At 35.8% G+C, this 22422-nt stretch overlaps 1 protein-coding gene across 1 annotated transcript in view; it reads right to left on the bottom strand.

Annotated features, from left to right (window-relative positions):
* Window positions 1–22422, bottom strand: part of FAM189A1 (family with sequence similarity 189 member A1) — a 546041-nt gene that overhangs the window by 334179 nt on the left and 189440 nt on the right. Inside the window, exon 2 of the mRNA XM_027851443.1 lies at window positions 14426–14482. Within this exon, the coding sequence (XP_027707244.1) occupies window positions 14426–14482 (57 nt within the window). The remainder of the gene's footprint in view (window positions 1–14425; window positions 14483–22422) is intronic.

Genomic DNA, 22422 nt, shown 5'->3' with positions numbered 1-22422 from the left:
CCCAGCTTTCTACACAAGAGACTTCCAGGGAATCAGAGAATCTCATTCCCAACGAGGGAGCTCCCTCAATCTGCATTGTCTGGTATGTATTTTCTTATGTTTAATTTATCTGATTTTTTTTCCTATTGACTTAGATAAATGAGTTTCTTTGCTGTTTGTCATATGCATTCGTTGTGGAATTTTTATTTGGTGGGAGGGGAGTCAAGCCTTGGTTATAAAGCTTGGGCCCCCTTTTCCTTATTAATGAATAGCATATCAGTTTAGCTTAAATCTCAAAGTCACTTCCTCTAGACTAACAATATTTAAAGGAGCAGACAGATGTAATTTTAGCCCTGTACTCTTTCTCTGAGGAGAGATAGGAAGGATAACCTCTGACCCAACCTCCTGCTTCACCTCCTGGCAGGAATTAAAGTCTCCTTTGGAGAAAGGGGGCAAGGAGAGAAGCTGAAGATGTCTAGTCTTTCCTCGCTGTGGCCACATTCAGAGTTGCATTATACAATGCCTTGTCCTACATTGTCCCATGGTGAGGTCATATGAGTGTATAAACCTCCTTCCAGGACACTAAGTTCAGTCTGTAGCCTCTTCTTTCTCTCCCGTGTCTGTAGTTCTCCAGTCTTCATCTCTGATATAGAATCCCCAGCCACACTTGCTAGCACTTTCACTCATACCCGAACAACTCACTGTTTGTGGGGCAGAACCAGAATACTCCTTGTGCCCCACTGTCACTTCCAGATTGTCCCTTTGTCACCATCATTCAAAACCCTTTCCTCTTTGGAGGTCTGATTAATCCACATTTATTTCTAATCAAGATGCTGGTACCTAGGGGCAGCTAGGTGGTGCAGTGGATAGAGCACCGGCCCTGGATTCAGGAGGACCCGAGTTCAAATGCAGGCTCAGACACAAAACACTTACTAGCTGTGTGACCCTGGGCAAGTCACTTAGCCCCATTGCCTAACCCCCCCCAAAAAAAGATGCTGGCACCTATTACTACTGAACTCTAGAATACTCTGGTTTTGTGTCCTTAATGAGTTCAAAGCCAGGCTAACACCCTTTCCCTCCTCCCCAACCCCTGACCACACTGATACCCCCTTAAATTTCTCAGTTCCTCAACTTCCTCATTTCCCATGACCTAATCCTCCATCCATCTCAGTTACATGCAGATAACTTTGACCTTACCATCAATCACAAATATAACATATCCATGTTCACAAACTCAGAAATCCCTTGATCTGCTTATGATTTTTTGTCATTTCACCTTTGCCTGTGCCTTACAAATCCCAACCCTGTTCTTTATTCTCACTATAATCTCTAATCTGTCCGTTTTCTAGTTCTTTCCTATTGTTGTCATCCATGCACAGGTTACATTTTTCTCCCTTTCCTATGTTGACTCCTTAGTGAACAACCTCTCTCTTTGTTCCTATTTCTATGCTGCTGAATGAAACTGGAGAAAATCATAAAACCATACTTATGAGGTCCATTTCAAATTTTTGCTACTTAATCTCAACTGGGCCCTCATCGTGGCAAGACAATCCTTTTACATCTCCCTAATCCATTAACTACCCCTACTCACTACAGCAGCTTTTCCAAACCTTTTCATTCCTCCTCAAAACCCCATGATACCTCCCCCCTGCAACCTCTGAGTCAAGAAACATGCCTCATTTCTTTTTTTTTTTTTTGTGAGGCAATTAGTGTTAAGTGACTTGCCCAGGGACACACAGCTAGTAAGTGTCAAGTGCCTGGTCTGAGACCGGATTTGAACTCAGGTCCTCCTAACTCCAGGGCCAGTGCTGTTATCCACTGAATCCACAATGAAGATTATTCATTGAGTACTCTTTCTTCTTCTGTCCTCTTCCTCTCACATCACTCGGAGACCTTCCTCCACTATCTTCGTTCACCCCTCTCTCACATAATAAAGTGACCCTTCTCCTTGCCCAGGGTAGATCCCTCTATATGCATAATTCCATCCTATTTCCTCCAGAAAATTGTCTCTTCTGTCCTCTCCACTCTTCCACTAATCTTTCATCATTCCCTGTCTACTGGCCACTTAACTGCTTACAAACACACTCATCTCTTTCCCCTCTATCCTCAAAAAACACTCATTCGATCCGTCCATCCCTTTTAGCTATCATCCTTTATCTCTCCTCCCCTTCAAAGCCAAATTCCTAGACAAGAACATCTACAATCCATGTTTCCTTTTACTTTTGTCTTACTCTTTTCTTAACTTCCTGCAGTCTGACTACCAGCCTCAAATGAAGCTGCTCTCTCAAAAGTAAACAATGATCTCTTAATTTCCCAATCTAATGGTCTTTTTTTTTTCAATTTTCATCCTTCTTCTTGACCTCTCTGCAGCTTTTGACAGTGTAGATCATCCTCTTCTGCTTGATAATCTACTCTCTAGGTTTTGTAGACACTGCTCTCTCTTGGTTCTCCCTCCAACTGTCTATTCTTCCTGTCTCCTTTGTTAGACCTTCATTCACAACATGACTGCAAACTCTGTGTGCTCCCCAAAGCTCTATTCTGGCCCCTCTTCTCTTCAACTGCTATACCATTTATCTTGGTGATCACATCAGTTCCCATTGATCCAATTATAATCTTTTTACAAGTGATTCTCAGGTTAATTTGTCCAGCCATAACATCTGTTGATCTCCAGTCTCGGGTCTCCAATTGCCTACTGGTCGTCCTGAATTTACGTCTTATAGACATATGAAACTCAACATGTCCTAGACTAAATTCTTCAGCTTCCCACCACCCACCACCACAAACCTTCTTCCCTTCCTAACTTGCTGATTTCTGTTGAGAACACCACCATCCTCTCACTCAACCATTTCATGGCCTAAGCCTAATTGTCATAGTCATATTCTATTCCTCCTTCCCCTGCCTCTCTCTCTTCCCCTCTTCCTTCCTTTTCTACTGCCTTTCCCCCTTTCTCCTCCCTTTCTCATTCCCTTCCTACCTCCCCACCTATTTCTCTGGCCATGTCTCTCTCTATTTCTGTGTGTCTATCTCTTTGTTTCTCTTTGTCTTTTTCTTCCTCCCTCCCATATCCAATTGATAGCTAAGTTCTACTGATTCCATTTTCATAACATCTCTCATATATGTCCCCTTATTTCCTCTGACTCTACTACCACATACAAACCACTGCAATAGATTTCTGGTTATTCTCCCAGTCTTAAATCCTTACCCAAGTCCATCTCTTACTCATCTATCAAAATAATCTTCCTAAAGCTCAGGTCTAGTCAATTCACTCCCCTATTTGATTAATTCCAGTGGTTCCCTATTACTTCTAGTATCAAATACAAAATATTATTTGGCTTTTAAAGACTGTCATAATCTGGGCCTTTTCTATCTTTCCAGTCTTCTCATGCCTTATTCCTCTTCACATACTCAACTATTCAGTGATATGGGCCTCCTTGCTCCCCTTTGCATAAAACACTCCATATCTCAACTCCATGCCACCTCTTATAACTAAAATGCTCTCTCTCCTCATCTCCCCCTTTAGACTTCCCTAGCTTCTTTCAAGTGTCAGCTAAAATTCCACCTTCTACAATCCCCAGTTATCTTAGTTCTTTCCCTCAGAGATTATATCCAATTTATCCTGTGGTTACCTTGTTTGTACATGGTTGTTTGCATGTTGTATCTTCCATCTCCTCCCCCTCAGATTATAAACTCCTTGAAGGCAGGGACTGTTTCTGACTTTCTTTGTATCCCCAGTACTTAGCACAATATCTGGAACACAGTGGGTGCTTAGCAAACAATTCTTAACTTGACTTTATTGTGTATGTTTTTTTCTTCCCCCTTTTAAAGGTCAAGTTTAAGACTGTAGTCAATTATCAAAATCAATTATCAACATGGTATTCACGGCAACAAGTACTCAGGAAAAGGCAAAGTTGTGAATTCTTTGTCATCAAGATATCATCAATACCCAAATGAAGTCCTCATCAGGGGCATGGAGAGGTCTTTTTTTTCTTTTTTTTTTCAGTGAGATAAAATCAATATTAAAAGAAAGGGCCACATCAATGAGTCATTAGGAGCTCAGAACAATGTGTAAGCATACTCACTACAATGAACCCTTCCTGCTCCATACCTATGGTCCTACTGCTGCAAAGTCAAATGGATAAAAGGGTCAAGGGATTACTGTAAAGGATTTGGGGATAAAGGGAGATGGAAGACTATAAATATAGAGAGTAATTACAAAAACTAGACATTCTTTAAATGATCAATTGATCAATTCTTATCTATTTAGCACTTACATGTGTTAAGCATTGTACACTATAGGAGATTTTTTTTAAAGCAGTATAAAAATTGGTACCTTCCCTTAAGAAGCTTACAATCTGGTTGAGATTAACAGGTATGAAATGTTAGTCACAATAAAAAGTAGCACAGAATTAAAGCCAGTTTCTGTGTCACAGATTAGTGTTGTAGTTCGGAAGAAAAAAAATTAATGAGTATTGCAATGGTCTAAGACAGACAAACGGATGGGGAAACAGACACTGAAGACAGGAACACACCACTGATATAGATCTTTATCTCTACAAGAAGCTACTGTTTCTTCAAAGATTTTCATAGCTTGGAACAAACTCCCCTCCCCCAAATTCACGCTCAGCTAAATCATAAAACATAAAAGCTATAAACACTATTTTAACTGCAGTCATCCTGATCTATATCTTGCCACTGGACCCAGAAGGCTCCAGAGGAGAGAGTGAGGCTGGTGACTTCGCACAACCCCTGCCTCACTTAAATCCAATTCATTTGCATGTCATAGCATCACCTTCCTGATATCATGATCGTCTTTGAGAACAAAGGACAAACAACAGCAATTTTAAAAGATGTAATCAATACAGAAAGACCTAACAATTTTAAGAACTCTAAGTTAGGACCCTGAGCCTTTCCCTCTCCCTCTCATACCTTTGCCCTGATTCCTTCACCATGCCTTAAATACATACATACCTGTCCAGACAATAAAGGAGACTGTAGTCACTAATTTCCCAAGAAGGCTGAAAATTTGAAAAACACTATTTTGCTGAAACCACAGCCTAATTTGGCCACTCTATGAGAAGGTTACACTTTATTTCTCACTTTGGGCAAGTAAAGGTTGAACTGGGGAAAGGGTGATACCAAACCTGCTTGCCACCCTGTTGTCTGGCCATTTTGATAGTTCTAGGGAAGTAATAGTTAAACTACTTGAGCCAATGCTTGAAATGAGTACATCCTATCTACCATGAGTTTATATTAGCATAATATCAACCCCTCAATCTTGACTAGCAAAACTAATATACAAACTTCAGACCATTATTTGGTAAATCACAAAGCTAGCCTTTTCAGTGACTACATGAGAATTTTAAAAAGAAACAAAGAGTGTTTAAATTACCACTTGGATCTATAATAGAAACATTATTAATAAATTCTAGTAGCTAAAAGCATTTTAAACAGTCTTACTTTTCTTAAGAAGACAGAATACAATATACCCTGAGTAATTCATTCTATCAGTTGCATATAAAAGTTAGTTTTCTAAAAAAAAAATAAATAACCCTTCTTAAACCTTTAGTTTTCAATCCTTCAGCAGTGTTAGCATTTATGAATAATGCAATGTCCATCTTTCTGCTCATTTTTAACATTAGTATCTATGATTATTTATTTGTAAGGCTGTTTCCACTAAAAATAAGTAAGCAATCTTAAAAAGTATTTCACTGAATCTTGCATGAAATTACCTAATCAGAACCATACAATTTGATTCTTAATTGGCATCCGGCATAATGTAGAACCTCTTATAGAATAATACAAAGGAGACAATTATCTCAATCATAGGGGACATTTAGTACAAATGAAAAAAAATTTTAAACATTCTTTTTCCACATATATACTACAGCTTAGGAGCCAATGCAAGAGATGATATCCTAGTTTTCAATGGTTTGGCAGGATGTGGATAATGTTTTTCTTTTTTAAAAACCAAACAAAAAATATCATTTTTGCTTCATTACCTCCTCTCTACAATTCAATAATAGTTATCCTGAAGATTCACCATATTGTCCAGAACACATAATAACACTTCTGCTACTTTCCTAGGAAGAGGATGATGTCCTTTACTTTTTTTTTTTTTTGGCAAGTATTACCTGCTCCCATGATTTCACTTCAGAGAAATTATATGAATCCTTTCTCAAAATTTTGCAATAACACACTATCTCTCTGTTCATATCCCTTACAGCCAATCCAGGAAAGGAAAAGCACCAAATAAGCTTAGGACATAATGGATAAGACTCAAAGGACTTACTGAAAGGAAGCATCTAATAGCAAATGTCAAACCAAGGACATCTTACAGAGATGAAAGTAAGTGGAGTCCCTAACTGGTAGGGGAAACTCCAGTCAGGCATTTCTTAAACTGTTTAGGAAGAAGATGTTAATCCTGTTCTGTCATCTCATAACTCCAAGCAAACCACAAGTCACAATCTCTATTTTCAGTGAAAATCTTACTGAATTCTATAGGAGGTAAGTGAGGTAGAGAGAACTGTGTCAATTTAAAAACAACCTTACTGATATACACACTCACCACTATGTAACAACAACAATAACAAGTTAAATAAAACCAAACAAAACTACCTTATCTGCCTGTGTCATTTTAAGGAGCTTATAAAAGCAAGAAGGTCTCCCACTTATCCAGTGTTATATAGTAGAAAAAGAACTGCGACTTAGGAGGTGGAAAGACTTGGTACCCTGTTTGGCCTTGATACAGGCTAGCCGGGTAGCCAAGTGAAGTCATTGGGAAGCATTTTAAGAATTATTTTCTGCATCTGTAAAGTGAGGATAGCACTGCTTACACTATTTACCACCTTGCAGGCTTATGAAGATCAAAGGTGACAATGAAAGTAAAGTACCTTGTAGACTCTAAGGCATAAAACTCAATCAGCATTATCCCTCCTTGTTTAGGAGAAGAACCAGAGAAGTCAGCAGAGGAGGGAGAAGTATTACAATCCGACTTTCCCTTTAATTACTCTAACAAATATCTAAGAAGAGTGTCAGACAGGGTAGTGATTCTAAGAGGTAATCTAAGGAGAAAGTACATCTTTCCAGGCCAACATCACATATCCAACCCATCAGGACCAGAACTGTGGAACTGGGGTAGGTCACGATCACAGACCCCAACCAGAGCCTCTATGCTGTGTCCTCTGACCCAGAGAGGGGATCCCAGACTCAGATACAAGTCTCAGAACAGGAACACCAGCATGATTATTCTGACCTGGAGATGGGATGATAGCCTTCTACTTCCAGCTCAGAACAGAGCCCACCCACATTTCTGGTGCCCTGAATCCAAAGCAGAATTATGGACCCAACAAGTAGGCTCAGAATGGGCAAAAAGTGACTGAATTATTTCTTTGACACCATAGTAGGACTGGGGACTCAGCTCTCCAGCTCTGAACAAGTTAGGAGCTGGATTTTTGAAGAAAAAACCTATAAGCATGAGTTAATTTTATTTTTAAAAGAAAATTAAATTACCATTATCAAAAATGAAAAAAAAAGAATTCACAAAAAATGAAGAAAATATAAAGAATATTATTAGTCATTTTGCCCAATTATATGCCAAAAATAAGTGAAATGTGAATATTTACAAAAAATATAAAATGCCTAGATTAAGAGAACATGAAATATGGGATTTAAATAACCCAATCTCAGAAAAATAAATTTAGCAAGCCACAAAAGAACGTCCAAAGGGGAAAAAAAACAGGACCAGATGGATAGACAAGTGAATTTAGTCAAACATTCAAAGAAAAATTAATTATGACATTGCACAAACTGTTAGAAAAAAAATAGGGAAGAAGGGATTCTACTAAATTCTTTCTATGCTATAAATGTGTCTTGATACCTAAACTAAAGAGGCAAAGAGGAGAAGAAAAGCAATAGACCAGTGTGCTTAATAATTGCTGATGCAAATATTAAATATTAGTAAAGATGTTATCACAAAGATTATGTACTATGACATTAAATTTATAATAATAATCTGTAACAGGAATTCAGGATTGGTTCAGTAATTATAAAATTGCCAATATAAATGACCATAACAACAAAAAAACCCACATGATTATTTCAAAATATTTTTTAAAAAAGTTTTTGACAAAATATATAATGCCCAATTATAATAAATAAGAGGAATGAAAATTAAAACAACTGAGTTTCCACTTCAAAGCTGACAAAAGAGGAAAATAAAAAACAGTGAAGATATCACAAGAAAACAAGTACATTGATGCACTGATGGTAGAGTTTTGAAATAGTTCAACATTCTGAAAGGCAATTTGGATATACACCCTAAAAGTCATTAAATAATAGATAGTTGGCCCAGAAATACCAGTAGGCTCCTGAGGGGGGTGGGAGAGCAAAAATATGTGCAAAAATATTTATAGAAACTCTTTTGTGGTGGCAAAAAAACTAGAAATTAAGGGAGTGCCCATTATATGGGAAGCAGTTGTACAAATTATGGTATATGAATACAATTGATTAGTACTGTGCCATAAGAAACAACAAAAGGAACAATTCCAGAGTAACCTGGAAAAACACGTATAAACTGATGCAGAGTAAAATGTATGGGACCAGGAGAACAATTTATAATATAAAAAACACTAATGTAAATAGGAACAACATTGAAAGACTCTTATTAACTAATGGTCCATCAACAATTCTCCAGGAATGATGATCAAGAATACTCTACTTTTGGCCCTGGCTACCCTCAATACCTAAAATACACTCCGTCTTCACCTCTGCCAAACAGAATCTCTTTCTTCCTTCAAGGTACAGCTCAAAAATGACCTTCTATATGAAGTCTTCTTTCATCCCCTCAAGGGCTAGTGTTGTCTCTCAAACTTCCCATCATTTAACAATTTTGTTTTTATTTGCATTTATTCTTTACATTTGAGATGTCCTTGCTGTCTCTCGTTAGGATTTAAGCTCTTGGCAAGTATGGATCATTTGATTTATTGCTTTTGCATCCTCAGCACCTAGCACACAGTACTTGGCATATAGTAGGAGAGACATAAATACTTGATTGGTCATTCAGACTCTGTCCAGTGATAGATAACTCATTACCCCTAACACTGTAATTACAGATGAAGATAAAAACAGTTCACTAGAATTTAACACCTATTTTGTCATTTCTACCTTCCAAATATTTCCTCTTCTCTCTTCTTTATTCAAGCCCTCATCGATTCTCCCCTGGACTACTGCAGTAGCCTCCATAACTGTCTCTTGCCTCAAGACTCTCCCTACTTGAATCCATCTTCCACTCAACTATCAACATGATTCTTCTAAAGTGTAAGTCACACCATGTAACTCATCTGCTCAATGAGCTCGAGTGGGTCTCTATTACCTCCAGGATCAAATATAAACTCCTATGGCACTTCAAGTTCTTTATAAATTGTTGGAGTATTTATGAATAGGTCCAGACATTATGGAAAGCAATTTGGGACTATGCCCAATGAGTCACCAAACTGTTTATATACCTTTTGGCCCAGTGATGCCACCATGAAACCTAAAATAGAAAGAAATAAAAAAAGGAAAAGGATCTATATGTCCAAAGATATGATGAGCCTTTTTTAGAAGCCAAGAACTGTAAACTAGCAGGGTACACATTAATTAGGGAATGGCTAGACAAATTTTGATATGTTGGTGTAACTGAATTCTATTGTGCCATAAGAAATGAAAAAGGGAGATGTTTCAGAGAAACTAAGAAGACATACAAGCTGATATAGGGTAAAGTGAGCAGAACCAGGAGAACATTTTATACAATAATAACGTTACAAAACAAATAACTACGAAATATCTAAGGACTTTGGATCAATGCAATGCCTACCCAAAATTATAAAGGACTAATGAAGAAAACATGCTACCCACCTCCTGATAGAGAGATGATGAACTCAAGATACAGAATAAGACATATTTCTAGACATGGCCAATGTGGGTACTTATTTTGATTGACTATGTAAATTTGTTATGAGATTCTGGTTTTCCTTTTTCTTCAATAGAAGGAAGTGTGTGAGAGAGAAAATAAGTGTTAACCAAAAATAGGAACAATAAAATAAATAAATATAAAATAAAAATAAAGCTCTTACAAAAATGTTCATTGATCATGGGTAGACTGAGCCAATATAACAAAATGACAATTCTACCTAAATTAATTTACTTATTCAGTGCCATACTAATCAAACTACCAGAAATATTTTATAGAGCTAGAAAAAATAATAAAATTCATCTGAAAAAACAAAATGTCAAGAATATCAAGGGAATTAATGAAAGAAGTACAAATGAAGATAGCCTAGCCATACCAGACCTTAAACTATATTATAAAATAGCAATCATCAAAATTATCTGGCACTGTCTAAGAAACAGAGTGATGGATCAGTGGAATAGATTTGGTACACTAGGCATAGAAGTCAATGACTATAGTAATCTACTGTTTGATAAACCCAAAGACTCCAGCTTCTGGGATAAGAACTCACTATTTGACAAAAACAACTGGGAAAACTGGAAAGTAGTATGGCAGAAACTGGGCGTAGACTAACATCTTACACCATATACCAAAAAAAAAGTCAAAATGCGTACATGATTTAGAAATAAAAACTGATAGTATCAGCAAACTGGGAGAGCAAGGAATAGTTTACCTGTGATATTTATGGAGAACAGAAGAATTTATGACCAAACAAGAGATAGAGAACATTAAGAAATGCAAAATGGATAATTTTGATTACATTAAATTGAAAAGTTTTTGTACAAACAAAGCCAATGCAACCAAGATTAGGAGGGAAGCAGAAAATTGGGAAAGAATTTTTACAACCAGTGTATCTGACAAAGGCCTCATATGTAAAATACATAGAAAACTGAATCAAATTTATAAAAATATAAGTCATTCCCCAATTGATAAATGGTCAAAGGATTTGAATAGGCAGTTTTCTGGTGAAGAAATTAAAATTATCTATAATCATATGAAAAAAATGCTCTAAATCACTATTGATTAGAGAAATACAAATCAAAACAACTCTTAGGTACCACATCATATCTAATAGGTTGGCTAACATGACAAAACAGGAAAATTATAAATGCTGGAGAAGATGTGAGAAACTTGGAATACTAATGCATTGTTGGTGGAGTGCAAGGGATAGTATATCTATCAGATCTGTGAAGAAGGGAAGAATTTTTGACCAAACAAGAGACAAGGAGAACATTACAAGATGTAAAATGAATAGTTTTGAATATATTAAGTTATAAAGGTTTTATACAAGCAAACCAATGCAAACAAAATTAGAAGGAAAACAAAGTTGGGAAAATTTTTATAGCAAGTATCTCTGATAAAAGCTTCAAATTATAAGAATACAAGTTATTCCCCATTTGAAAATGGTCTAAGGATATTAACAGGCAGTTTTTAGATGAAGAAATCAAAGCTAGCTACAGTTATATGAAAAAATGCTCTAAATCACTATTGATTAGAGAAATACAAATTAAAACAGGTCTGAGGTACCACATCATATATCAAATTGACTAATATCACAAAAAAGGGAAATGATGGATGTTGGAGGGGATGTGGAAAAACTGGGACACTAATGCACTGTTGGTGAAGTTGTCAATTGATTCAACCATTCAAACAGTTTGGAACTATGCCCAAAGGGTAATCAAACTGTGTATACCCTTTGATCCAGCAATTCCACAGCTGAGTCTGTGTCCCAAAGAGATCATTAAAAAAGGGGAAAGGACCTACATTTATAAAAATATTTACAGCAACTCTTTTTTGTGGTGACAAAGAATTGGAAACTTAGGGGATGCTCATCAAGTGAGAAATGTCTTAACAAGTTGTGGTATATGAATGTAATGGAATACTACTGTGCCATAAGAAATGAGGAGCAGATTTTAGAAAATCTTAGAAAGACTTACATGAACAGATGCAAAGTGAAGACAGCAGAACCAGGAGAACATTGTATGCAGTACCAGCAGTGTTGTGCAACGATCAACTATGAATAACTTAGCTCTTCTCAGTAATAAAATAACGCAAGACAATTCCAAAGTTCTCATGACAGAAAATGCTATCCACATCCAGAGAAACAACTGATGGAATCTGACTACAGATCTAAGCATACCGTTTTCACCTTCTTAATCTTTTCCATATTTGTTTTTCCTTTTGATCTGTTTCTTCTTTCACAACATGACCAATATAGAAATATGACATGATCTACATGATATGACAAGCTATTTAAAATTCTTACCTTTTAAGGGGAGAAGGAGGGAGAAAATTTGGAACTCAAAATTTTTTTAAATTAATGTTAAAAATTGCCTTTACATGTAATTGGAAAAAACAAAATCCTATATAAAAAATAGTAAAGTTCTTCCTAATGCAGCCCCTTGCTAACTTTAAAAACTTAATATACTTTATTCCACTCCATGGTTCTGCTTACACTGATCTACTTGATTTTCCTCCCACATGATACTCCATCTTCTTTCTCCATATCTTTGTACTGGCTGTCTCCCATACCTACAACATTCCATCCCCTCATCTCTACCTCTTAGTTTTCCTGATTTCCAGTCTGAGATCAAATACCATCTTCTGCAGGAGGTTTCTTCCACTCCACCCTGCAGCTGTTAGTGTCTTTCCCCTCACATACTTTCTGTACACATTTTGTATGTACCTACTTATTTATATGTTGCCTTCCCCCACTGGAATATAAATTCCTTGATGGTAGGGACTCTTCTTGCCTTTCTTTGTATCAGCAGCCTTTATAGTATGGTACCTGATACACAGTAAGCATTTTAATAAATGCTTATTGGCTAACTGACTAATTCCACTTTTCGATTCCATGACTCCCTCCTCTTTGTGGTAGAAAGGAAGATAAATCCTGAAAGAAGAAGTCTGAAATTTGCAAAATGTATTTCCACAAGCATTTAATGTTTTCTTCTTCATAGATAGTGGCTAAAAGGAGAGTGTAAGGACTGCATGACTACTAAAGTGGGGAAAAAAAGGCTATACCCTTTTCTGTTACTCCCATTTTACTTTTTTCCTTCAAAACCCAGCAATTGCACTTCCAGTTCTGACACAGACAGATACCAGGTATACAATTACTATTGTTCAATCACAGAGCTTCAAATAAAACCCCCGACATACCTGTTATTTTATTGAGAAAAAAACAATGATACCATGCTAGAGTACAAGATTTCCCACTCAAACCCCCTCCTGCCAAATTTGGTTTGTATGAAACCTAGACACAGCCCATAATAACACTTGTTGGAATAAAATGACATCAAAAATGAAACAATAAGGATAAAACAAATAAAGCATGTTTTTTAATTGAACAAAATATTAAAATAACCTTTATCGTTATTTCTGAATATAGTAAATTTGAGTAGGTGAGAAGAAATGCAAGGACTTTAATCGTTACTGATGAAAAGATTATCCAAATGGAAACTTACGATACAAAGTAACAAATTCATTTACTGTTTATATAACTATATATTTATGTATAAATAGATATGTACACATACTCAAAGTTGAGTATTTGAATATACAGCTATTGTTTTCCCTTTCAAACAGACTACATTTGAGGTTGTACCATAAATCCTTTTCCATTTCCCTAGCTTGGACCTTCAACTTCTTAGCAAGGAATCAACCAATGCCTTTTGCTTGCCCCATTTGGACTGAAGTATTTCTATCCTTTCTTCATTCCTCAACTCACAAAGTACATCTTACAGTTTCTAAAGCTATAAAACTGACAACCTTCTAACTTGGATAAGTTATGCATGTGTCTGTTAAAAGCTATAGAAAAAAAGTAGCACCTACACTTTGCAAATACATTTGTTGCTTTCATTGCCTCAGATAGAGTAACGAATAACTCAATAACGAACATCTCATAAAAACATACCATGACTACTTTCAGAAATTCTGTAATACATAACACCTGTGGATGATTTTTTACAAATCTGGCATCACTCATATAACATTTTATACATTTCTGACACTTAGATTCTACCAAAAAAAATTGATATTAGTTTTAAAATATTAACATCCTATTATTTTGTTAAAGTTAATATTTTCATCAAAATGCAAACATTTTCAGTTAAATTATTTCATTTGTATGTTTATTCAATCATTCATATTATGATAGCTATTGTTAATATTTGTTATCTTTTTTTAATTCAGAATTGCAATTTTATTGGTGTAGAGAATTCATGGTGAGGAAACTATGCTAATACAGAGCTACAACTGTTCTAAAGCTCACAGTGGCAGAGAGTTGCATTGGACACGGAGAAATCTAATGCCTCGCCCAGGCTAACAGAATCAATATGTGTCATAGAAATAGGATTTGAACCTACATCCTCATAACTTCAAAACTGTCTCTCTGACACACAGGTCTTCTACTGACAGACCTAAACTGTTCAATTTAATCAGCTCAGAAGTGTTACTTACCACCAGGGATAAGGGCCTTTTCCAAGAAACAACACCAATCAGTCCTGACAAGAGCACCTGAAATCAAGTATAAATATTTCTGTAAATATAACTATTAATAAATCTAAAAAATAAAATAAATCTGAAAATATTTTTTTCTAGACAGATTAGGACTTAAGATAAAATATATCCTGTGTGTAGTAGACACGATAAATAAATGCTGAATTTAATTGAAAAATATAAGTATAACAATATTGAATGAGCAAGATTTTCCCCTCTGAGTATAGGCATACTCCACAAAAATGTAACAAAATGTTAGGTTATATAAAATTATATTACAGGGGATGCCTACCTCTAAAGAAGTAGCAGTACTAATAGTGCTAGTGGTAAAAATAGTAATTAATTAGTAATTAATTTTTTGTCTACTGATTACCTAGCAAAATAGGCCCTAGTGGCTAGCACTAGTTCCCTATCTTTCTCGGACTACTTATGACAGATCTCCATACTCGGAATACAGACCTTAAAATGTTCTGGAGAATTCAGCCAGTAAACAATATTGGAAACAGACCCTTCTCACAGATCTGTTATTCACAACTGCCCAAATGCCATTTTGAGCAATAGAGTTGGGAATAAAATTTAATAAATGTAACTATATTAAATACTCGTCATCACTGAGAATGAAAAGCTTTCAAAATATAGATACTTAGCAAAAGAAATCAAAATTGTTTAAGAACAAGATAAGGCACATATCTACATATCTCTCTGCCAATGGAGTTCTATCAAGGTTGCTTTCAGTGAACCTATAGAAGATAAACTTACATCTTAATACTTATAATCAAATACAAAAAACAGTTATTGTATCCATCTGTACAATGATACATAGAACATTAAACATAAAAGAGTAACAGAAGGATAGAGACCTCCCCATACTACTTTTATATTAACCTCACCAAAAAAAGAGATGATAATACGATGATAATAAAAATCATACAACTTGATATTTTACAAATTGTTTTATTTTTTACTTTTATTTATGTTATTATAAAACAAAGTTATAAATAGACAAATGTCACACTATAAATTAAATTAGGTCTGACAGAGACCTGTGACAAACTTTTGGGACAGTTACATCAGTTCCCTCTTCCCCACAATTTTTCCCTTCCTCTACCTTGGAAACCTCAGCTTTCTCCCATAGAATTTGAGGTAAGAGCAAGGATGAAGTGACACCATATATGATGGGCCCAGAACCATGGTGTGTTGGTAATGCAAATTTCCTTGAGGTTATTCTGGTCCTTAGAACGACTTTAAATTTTCCTACTATGCTTCTGACTATTCATAGAAGGAAAAGTTAACAATTTAAAACCCACTCCCTCCTCCACACTTTCCCACTGAGAGGAAGAGGCACTATACTTCCAGGCAGTCAGATAAGCAACCTGAAAGTCAACTTTAGCACTTCGACTCTCCCTCTTTTCACCCCATCATATCCAATCAGTTACCAAGTTCTACAACTGTTATCTTTAGGGCACCTTTTACAGTTATGTCCTCACTATACAAATGACTTTAGTTCGGCCACTCTTCACTTTTGGCATGGACTACTTCAAAGGCCTCCTAACTAGACTCCTGGCCTTCAATCTCTCCATTCCCCACATCATCTTCCACATGGCTGCCACAACACTCTTCCTAAAGCAAAAGGCTGATTGTAGTATCACCATAGCTAAGAACTATCAGTGACTCTGTTGCCTATAGGAAGAAAAAGTAGGATCCTAAGCTTGGAATTTAAAGTCTTTCAAAACCTGGCTTGAACTTTTCCAGGTTCATTTCATACTATTTGCTTTCATATTCTAGAAAAACTGACTTGCTTGCTCTTCTAATAATTAGCATCTTACCTCCTGCCTTCAAGCCTTTACACTCCTTCCTCATACCTGTCTAGCAAAATCCATACCTTCCTTCAAGCTTCAGTTTCTGTGTAATCTCCTGTGGAAAGCCGCTCCTGAATCCCCTAGTCACTAATATCCTTTTACTCAAATTATCATGTATATACTCATTTGTTTGTTGAGTTGGACTGCTGAATCCCCTTGCCTCTCACAGAATATAAGACCCTTGGAGGAAGGGAATATCATTCTCTTTTTGTATATCTGGTGCCTAAAGCAGTACCCTGTACAGCATACACACTCAGAAAAAAAATATATATATACATATATATACATATGTATATACATTTGTTGGATTTGGACAAGTAGTTCAGGTGGACTGAAAGGGAAAACGGTGGCATATAGGTTCCCTTGTAATTGGTTCACTAGGTACCTTCAGGGGCTTGCTCAGTGACCATTTCCTGATTGTCCCAAATATCAAATAATTATAAGTAGGCCACTTAGGCTCCTCTCTCCACTGTCTAGCAATGAACGCGGAGAGGATTTAAAATAACAGAAATCAAATGCTATTATAGCAAGTACTTGCCACCTTAAGGTGGGGCTTAAATAAAAAAAATGTGATTATGAAACAATATGGTTAGGCATAGCCTTATGAGGGTTAATAATGCTTTTGAAAATACAAGGGTGCTATTTAGAAAATGGCTTATAAATAGTACCCTTGTAATTTGAAGAAGATCATACACCACCCACTTGTGTTTATATCAAGGTTAATTATTCACTTTAGATCTCCTTATCAGGCTTTTTAGCTAAAAATAATAAAGAGATGGCTATTAAATTAACATGTGAGAAATAACTGAATAAATGTCTTAGGATTTTAAACAAATCCAAATAGTTCATGTAAACGGCTTGATAGGTGTGTATGTATACACATGCATACATATGCATGTTACATGTATGTACATACATATATTGACCTGTTTTTACTTTAACTCATACACATCACACATATGTGTATATATGTGCATGTACATATATATGGAGAGAGTTTATATCTATATTTATATCTATGTCACATATATACATTGTGACATATATATGTAATATATAAAGATAAAGATTCTAATACAGCTGTTGTTCTAAATTTGTTCACAAGCTGTTAGAGCTGGCTCTAGCACATCCCAGGGTACATGAGAAAGGTGTGATGTAGGAGATATAAGCTTAGTCTTGAAGAAAGTCTGGGAATCTAAGAGGCAAAGGTCAAGAGGGAGAGCCTTTCAGGCATTGGGGACAATGAGTGCAAAGGCATAGAATGTCCTATAGGTGGAACAGCAAGCAGATATGTTGTTACAGATTCCTGTGACATCACAGAATTCAATTCCCCCACTCCAAATCCTCCACCATTGTCAAGTATATTACCATCCTCTTAGTCTTCCAGCCTCATAACTTTAGTATCATCCTAAATTTCCAAAAGATAGAGTCAGCCATGTAGGACTGTAGCTAAAAAGAGTGACTAGAGCTGGAGATAGATTGAGAGAGACAGACAGATAGATTTTGGTATCCTATGCATATAAATGGCAATTAAGCCTATGAGAAATGATGAAATCACCAAATGAGATTGTTGTATAAAGCAAAAAGAAAAGGGTGCACAAGATAGAGCTTTGGGGGACATCCAAAGATAGTGGGCATAGTATGGATGAAGAACCAACAAAATAGACAAAGAAAGGGTCAGATGCATCAGGGGAGAACCAAGAGAAAGCAATGTCATAAAAACCCAAAGAGGAGAAAGTTTCTAAAAGGAAAAAGTACATAAGAATGTCTAATGCTACACAAAATTTAATTAAGACTGGGGAAAGGTCATTAGATTTGGCATAGCAGAAATTATTGGTAACTTTGGACAGAGTAGTTTCAGTTGAATGAGGTCAGAAAGACTTACATAGGGTTTAGAAGAGAATAATAAGAAAGGGAGTAAAAGTATTATTGAGTTTAGATGGATTTTTCCAGAAGTTCAATGAAAAAAGGGATGAGAGATATAGGATGATAGCATGGATGGTACAAGGTTGTTTAAAGATGGGAGAAAACATGGATATGCTCATAGGCAGCAGGGAAGGAGATAGTAGGCAGACAAAGAAAAATTGAAGGTGAGACAGTATAGGAATGATAATAGGGGCAATCAGCTGGAAAATATGTGAGCAGACAAGATCAAGAGTATGTATGTAGTAGAAGTGTTAAACAAACAGCCAAGGGGCCACATAGTCCACAACACTCCCAAATGGGCTCTGAACAAGATTAAAAAAACAGCTGAAAAATACTGAACAAAATACATAAAACAATAATACATAGATAACATTACATTTTAAAACTAAGTCAATAAGTAGCCCACAGGGATCCTTACATATGCATTTCCTCTTTCTATTGGAGTTTGACACCGTTGATAAAGGATTTAGCCTTGGAAAAGAGAAAGGCTATGTTTTCATCTAGGACAGTGATAAGGAACTGGAGAAAAATGTCTGAGTGGTGATGAAATGATCAGGGCATCCACCAGGGTGGTAACAGTGTCAGATGTAAGAAGGAGGTGCATACAAGAGATGTTATAATGGTAAAATGATCAGAATTTGTCAACTGATTGGATATGGGTGGGGGGAGAAGGTGGATTGAGTGACAAATTGAAGATGACACTTAGAGAGGGCAGTAGTACCCTCAACAGTAACAAGGAATTTAGGAAAAGGAAAGGAGGGAGATAATAAGTTCAGTTCTGGACATGTTGAGTTTAAGACTATAAGACATCCAGTTCAAGATGAATTAAGAGGCAGTTAGAGATATTAAACTAGATGTCAGGACAGCAGTTACCGTTAGACAAAAAATTCTAAGAATCATCTGCATAGAAATGATAATTTAATCCATGGGAGCTGAATCACCCAGTGAAACAGCATAGAAGGAGAAGAGAAAGAGGCCCAGGACAGAGCCTTGGAGGAAACTCAAGGTTAGCAGACACAACCTAGATGAAGATCCAGCAAAGGAGCAGTTGTATAGGTAAAGGGAGAACACAGTGTGAACCTACAGAAAGTGTTAAAGAGAAGAGGGGATCATGTTCATCAGTGTCAAAAGATACAGAGAAGTCAAGAATAAAGAAGACTGAAAAAAGGACATTAGATTTGGGAATTAAGAGATCATTGGTAACTTTGGAGAGAGCAGTTCCAGTTGAATAATAAGGTTGTAAACCATAGGCCCAGGAGATGTGCTCCTTGGGGAAAACTGAATCAAATATGAATCAGGACCCAAAGCAGCCAGACCTCACCCTAATCAGTACCAGATAGCTGTGGAGGTATATACCTGTTGTCTTGCTGAATAAAAGGGAAAGCAATGACACAAAGGTATGCAATGTTGTTATTTCCATGCTGAGAAGAGCACAATGTTTTCAGTGCAACACAGTCTTCAGAGAGAGTTGGAACTGATTATTCTGCCCACTTTGTTAAAAGCTAAGAATAATACCTGCTTCCTTCAGCAGGACAACAGCTGAGGAGAAAGAAAAAGAAGAGGGGAGAAAAAATTCTACTCGGCTGGAGCCTTGCCTTGCCTTGCTTTTCCTCCATTCTTCTATCTTTCCCCTCTGTTCAACCTGGGAAAATGTCATTTAAACTTTTATTCTCCAAATTTGACTAAGCAGTAACATGTATGACACTGAAAATATTATCCTCAATGGAACTAAATGTTCTCTGCATCATGATTTTGCATAATACTATGTTTTTATGGAACCAATTAAACAGGCATATAAATAAAAGTCCAAGTGCTAAGGTATGACAGCTTATAATCAAATCGTTGATTAGAAGACCTCATTAAAAGTTAAAGAGACTAGTGTACAAAACTTCTTTTCAATTGCTAGGGAGTGTGCCTGATTCCTTTATGTCCTACAAGGTACCTTCCACCACATAGTAGGTATTAACTGAATACACACGTGCATGTAATACTATACATAAATATATACAAACATGCTTAAAAATTCATGATTAATAAGTAATATGCCAATGATTTATTTGAAAGACATAAGCATCTTACTCATAAAATGAGTTTGAATAAGTAAAGACTTGGCATGTAGTTGCTCCTATTTCAGACATGTAGGGAAATTATATTATATCCTCACAGATAATATCTACAATCCAGTTGCTTAAAAATTTTTTAATGCCTTTGTTTTTACAAAACATCCATCTCTGAATACATCCCTCAACATTCCCTTAATTAGCAAATTTTCTCTTTAACAAATATTTTTAAAGTAGTTCAGTAAAACCAATTCTGACAATATGTCTATTTCACACTCATAGTTAGCCACATGCACAACCAAAGCAAGAAGACAAATTGCCTTACCTTTTTCAGCTTGAGAAAGTTTCATTTTACTGGGTTTTGTCCCAATTACATTATTATAGTCACCGTGAATATATTGTTTTTGTGGTTCTGTATCAACTCACAGAAGTCTTCCCATATTTCTTATACTTTAATTTTTATGGCACAGTGTTTTATTACACCTACATACCACAATTTTCTTAGTTATTCCCCAATTGATGGCATCCATTTTGTGACCAATTCTTTGCTAACATTAAAGTGCTGCTATAAATAATCTAATACTCATGACATCTTTGTGTCATCGATCCAAAGAGTATGCGCCAAGCACATCCATGGGTCAAAGAGAATTGCCTTTTCAGTCTTCCATGTGTTTTTTTTTGCATATTTTCCAGAACTGGTAGACAGTTCATAGCTCCACTAACAGTCTTTCTACAGCCCCTCAACCACTTGTTATTTTCATCTAATATTATTTTTGCCAATTTGCAATGTATGAGGTAAATAGAGTAATATTTCTAGTGGTTGTTAATAATCTGCAAGCCTTCTTTTGAGAAATGTCATGCTCTTTGATTGCTTATCAATTAGAGAATGAACCTTGGCCATATATTTGTGTTAAATTACTATATAACTTGGACTGCAGAACTTTATGAAATATATGGATTTTTCTCCCAGGTCAACAATTTGCCTTATTATCTTAGTTGTATTTATTTAATTTATGCACAAAAGTTTCAATTCAGGTGTAGAATTATGAAATGACTACTAAGGTCCCTTCCAGCTTTAACTGTTGTTTGATTAATTTCATGCAATCAAAATGGCCTATTTTTTGTGATCTTTTGTGATCTCTTGTATTCCTTGTTTCATTATGAATTCTCTCCCTAGCCATACCTATGAAACTTACTTCCTTCTATCTTTCTTCAACTATTTTATGTTATTACCTTTTTAAATTTAGGTCACTAATCCATTTGCAACATTATGGTTTGAGATACTGGTCCAAATCTGGTTTTTGCCCACTTATTCTCCAGTTTTCCCAGGAACTCTTGTTAAACATAAAGTGTTTCTTCAGGTAGTTCATGTTCTCAATGTTTATCTGACCTTGTACTATAGAGCTTATGTTCCTCAAATATTCTAATCTTGCAATTCCTCAATCTACTCAATGAGTATTTATTAAACTTTTATTATATGTCAATTAAAACAATAAGCATTTATTAAGGGTCTGCTATGTGCCAGGCAAAATGTTGTGCTGGGGAACAAAGAAAGATAAAAACAGTCCCTGCCCTCAAGTAGTTTACAATCTAAAGGGGAAGAAAAAATTAAAAGAACTATGTGCCAAAAAAAAAAGACACATACAGGATAAATTGGAAAAAAAATCTCAGTTGAAAAGCACTAGAATTAAGGTGAAAGGTTTCTTGCAGAAGGTGAGACTAAAGGCCAGTCAAATCAACAAGAACTTATTAAGTACCTACTATATGCCAGGAACTATGCTGAACCTCAAAAGATAGACTTAACGAGAAAAACACAGCTCCTACCTTCAAGAAACATACATTTTAATGAAGCAGATAACATATATATATTATATATATAATATATATATATATATAAAACTAGTTTATATACAAGCTACACACAAGAGTAGATGAAAGGTAATTTGAGATAGGAAATCTTGGGAGTGATCTTTATTTTCCATAAGTCCTCATATGAGTTCAGTGAATTATGCTGGATTTTATCTTGTTACTCAAATGTTGCCCTATAATCCATACTTCCTCAAATATACATCCAAAGGTGTAATAATTCTAATTCCAACAAATAATGATTCAG

Source organism: Vombatus ursinus, unplaced genomic scaffold (genome assembly GCF_900497805.2).
Source record: "Vombatus ursinus unplaced genomic scaffold, bare-nosed wombat genome assembly UNPS02009205.1, whole genome shotgun sequence".
NCBI lineage: Eukaryota > Metazoa > Chordata > Mammalia > Diprotodontia > Vombatidae > Vombatus > Vombatus ursinus.
Note: the sequence above shows the minus strand (reverse complement) of the source record. Positions and strands in the feature narration are given on the sequence as shown.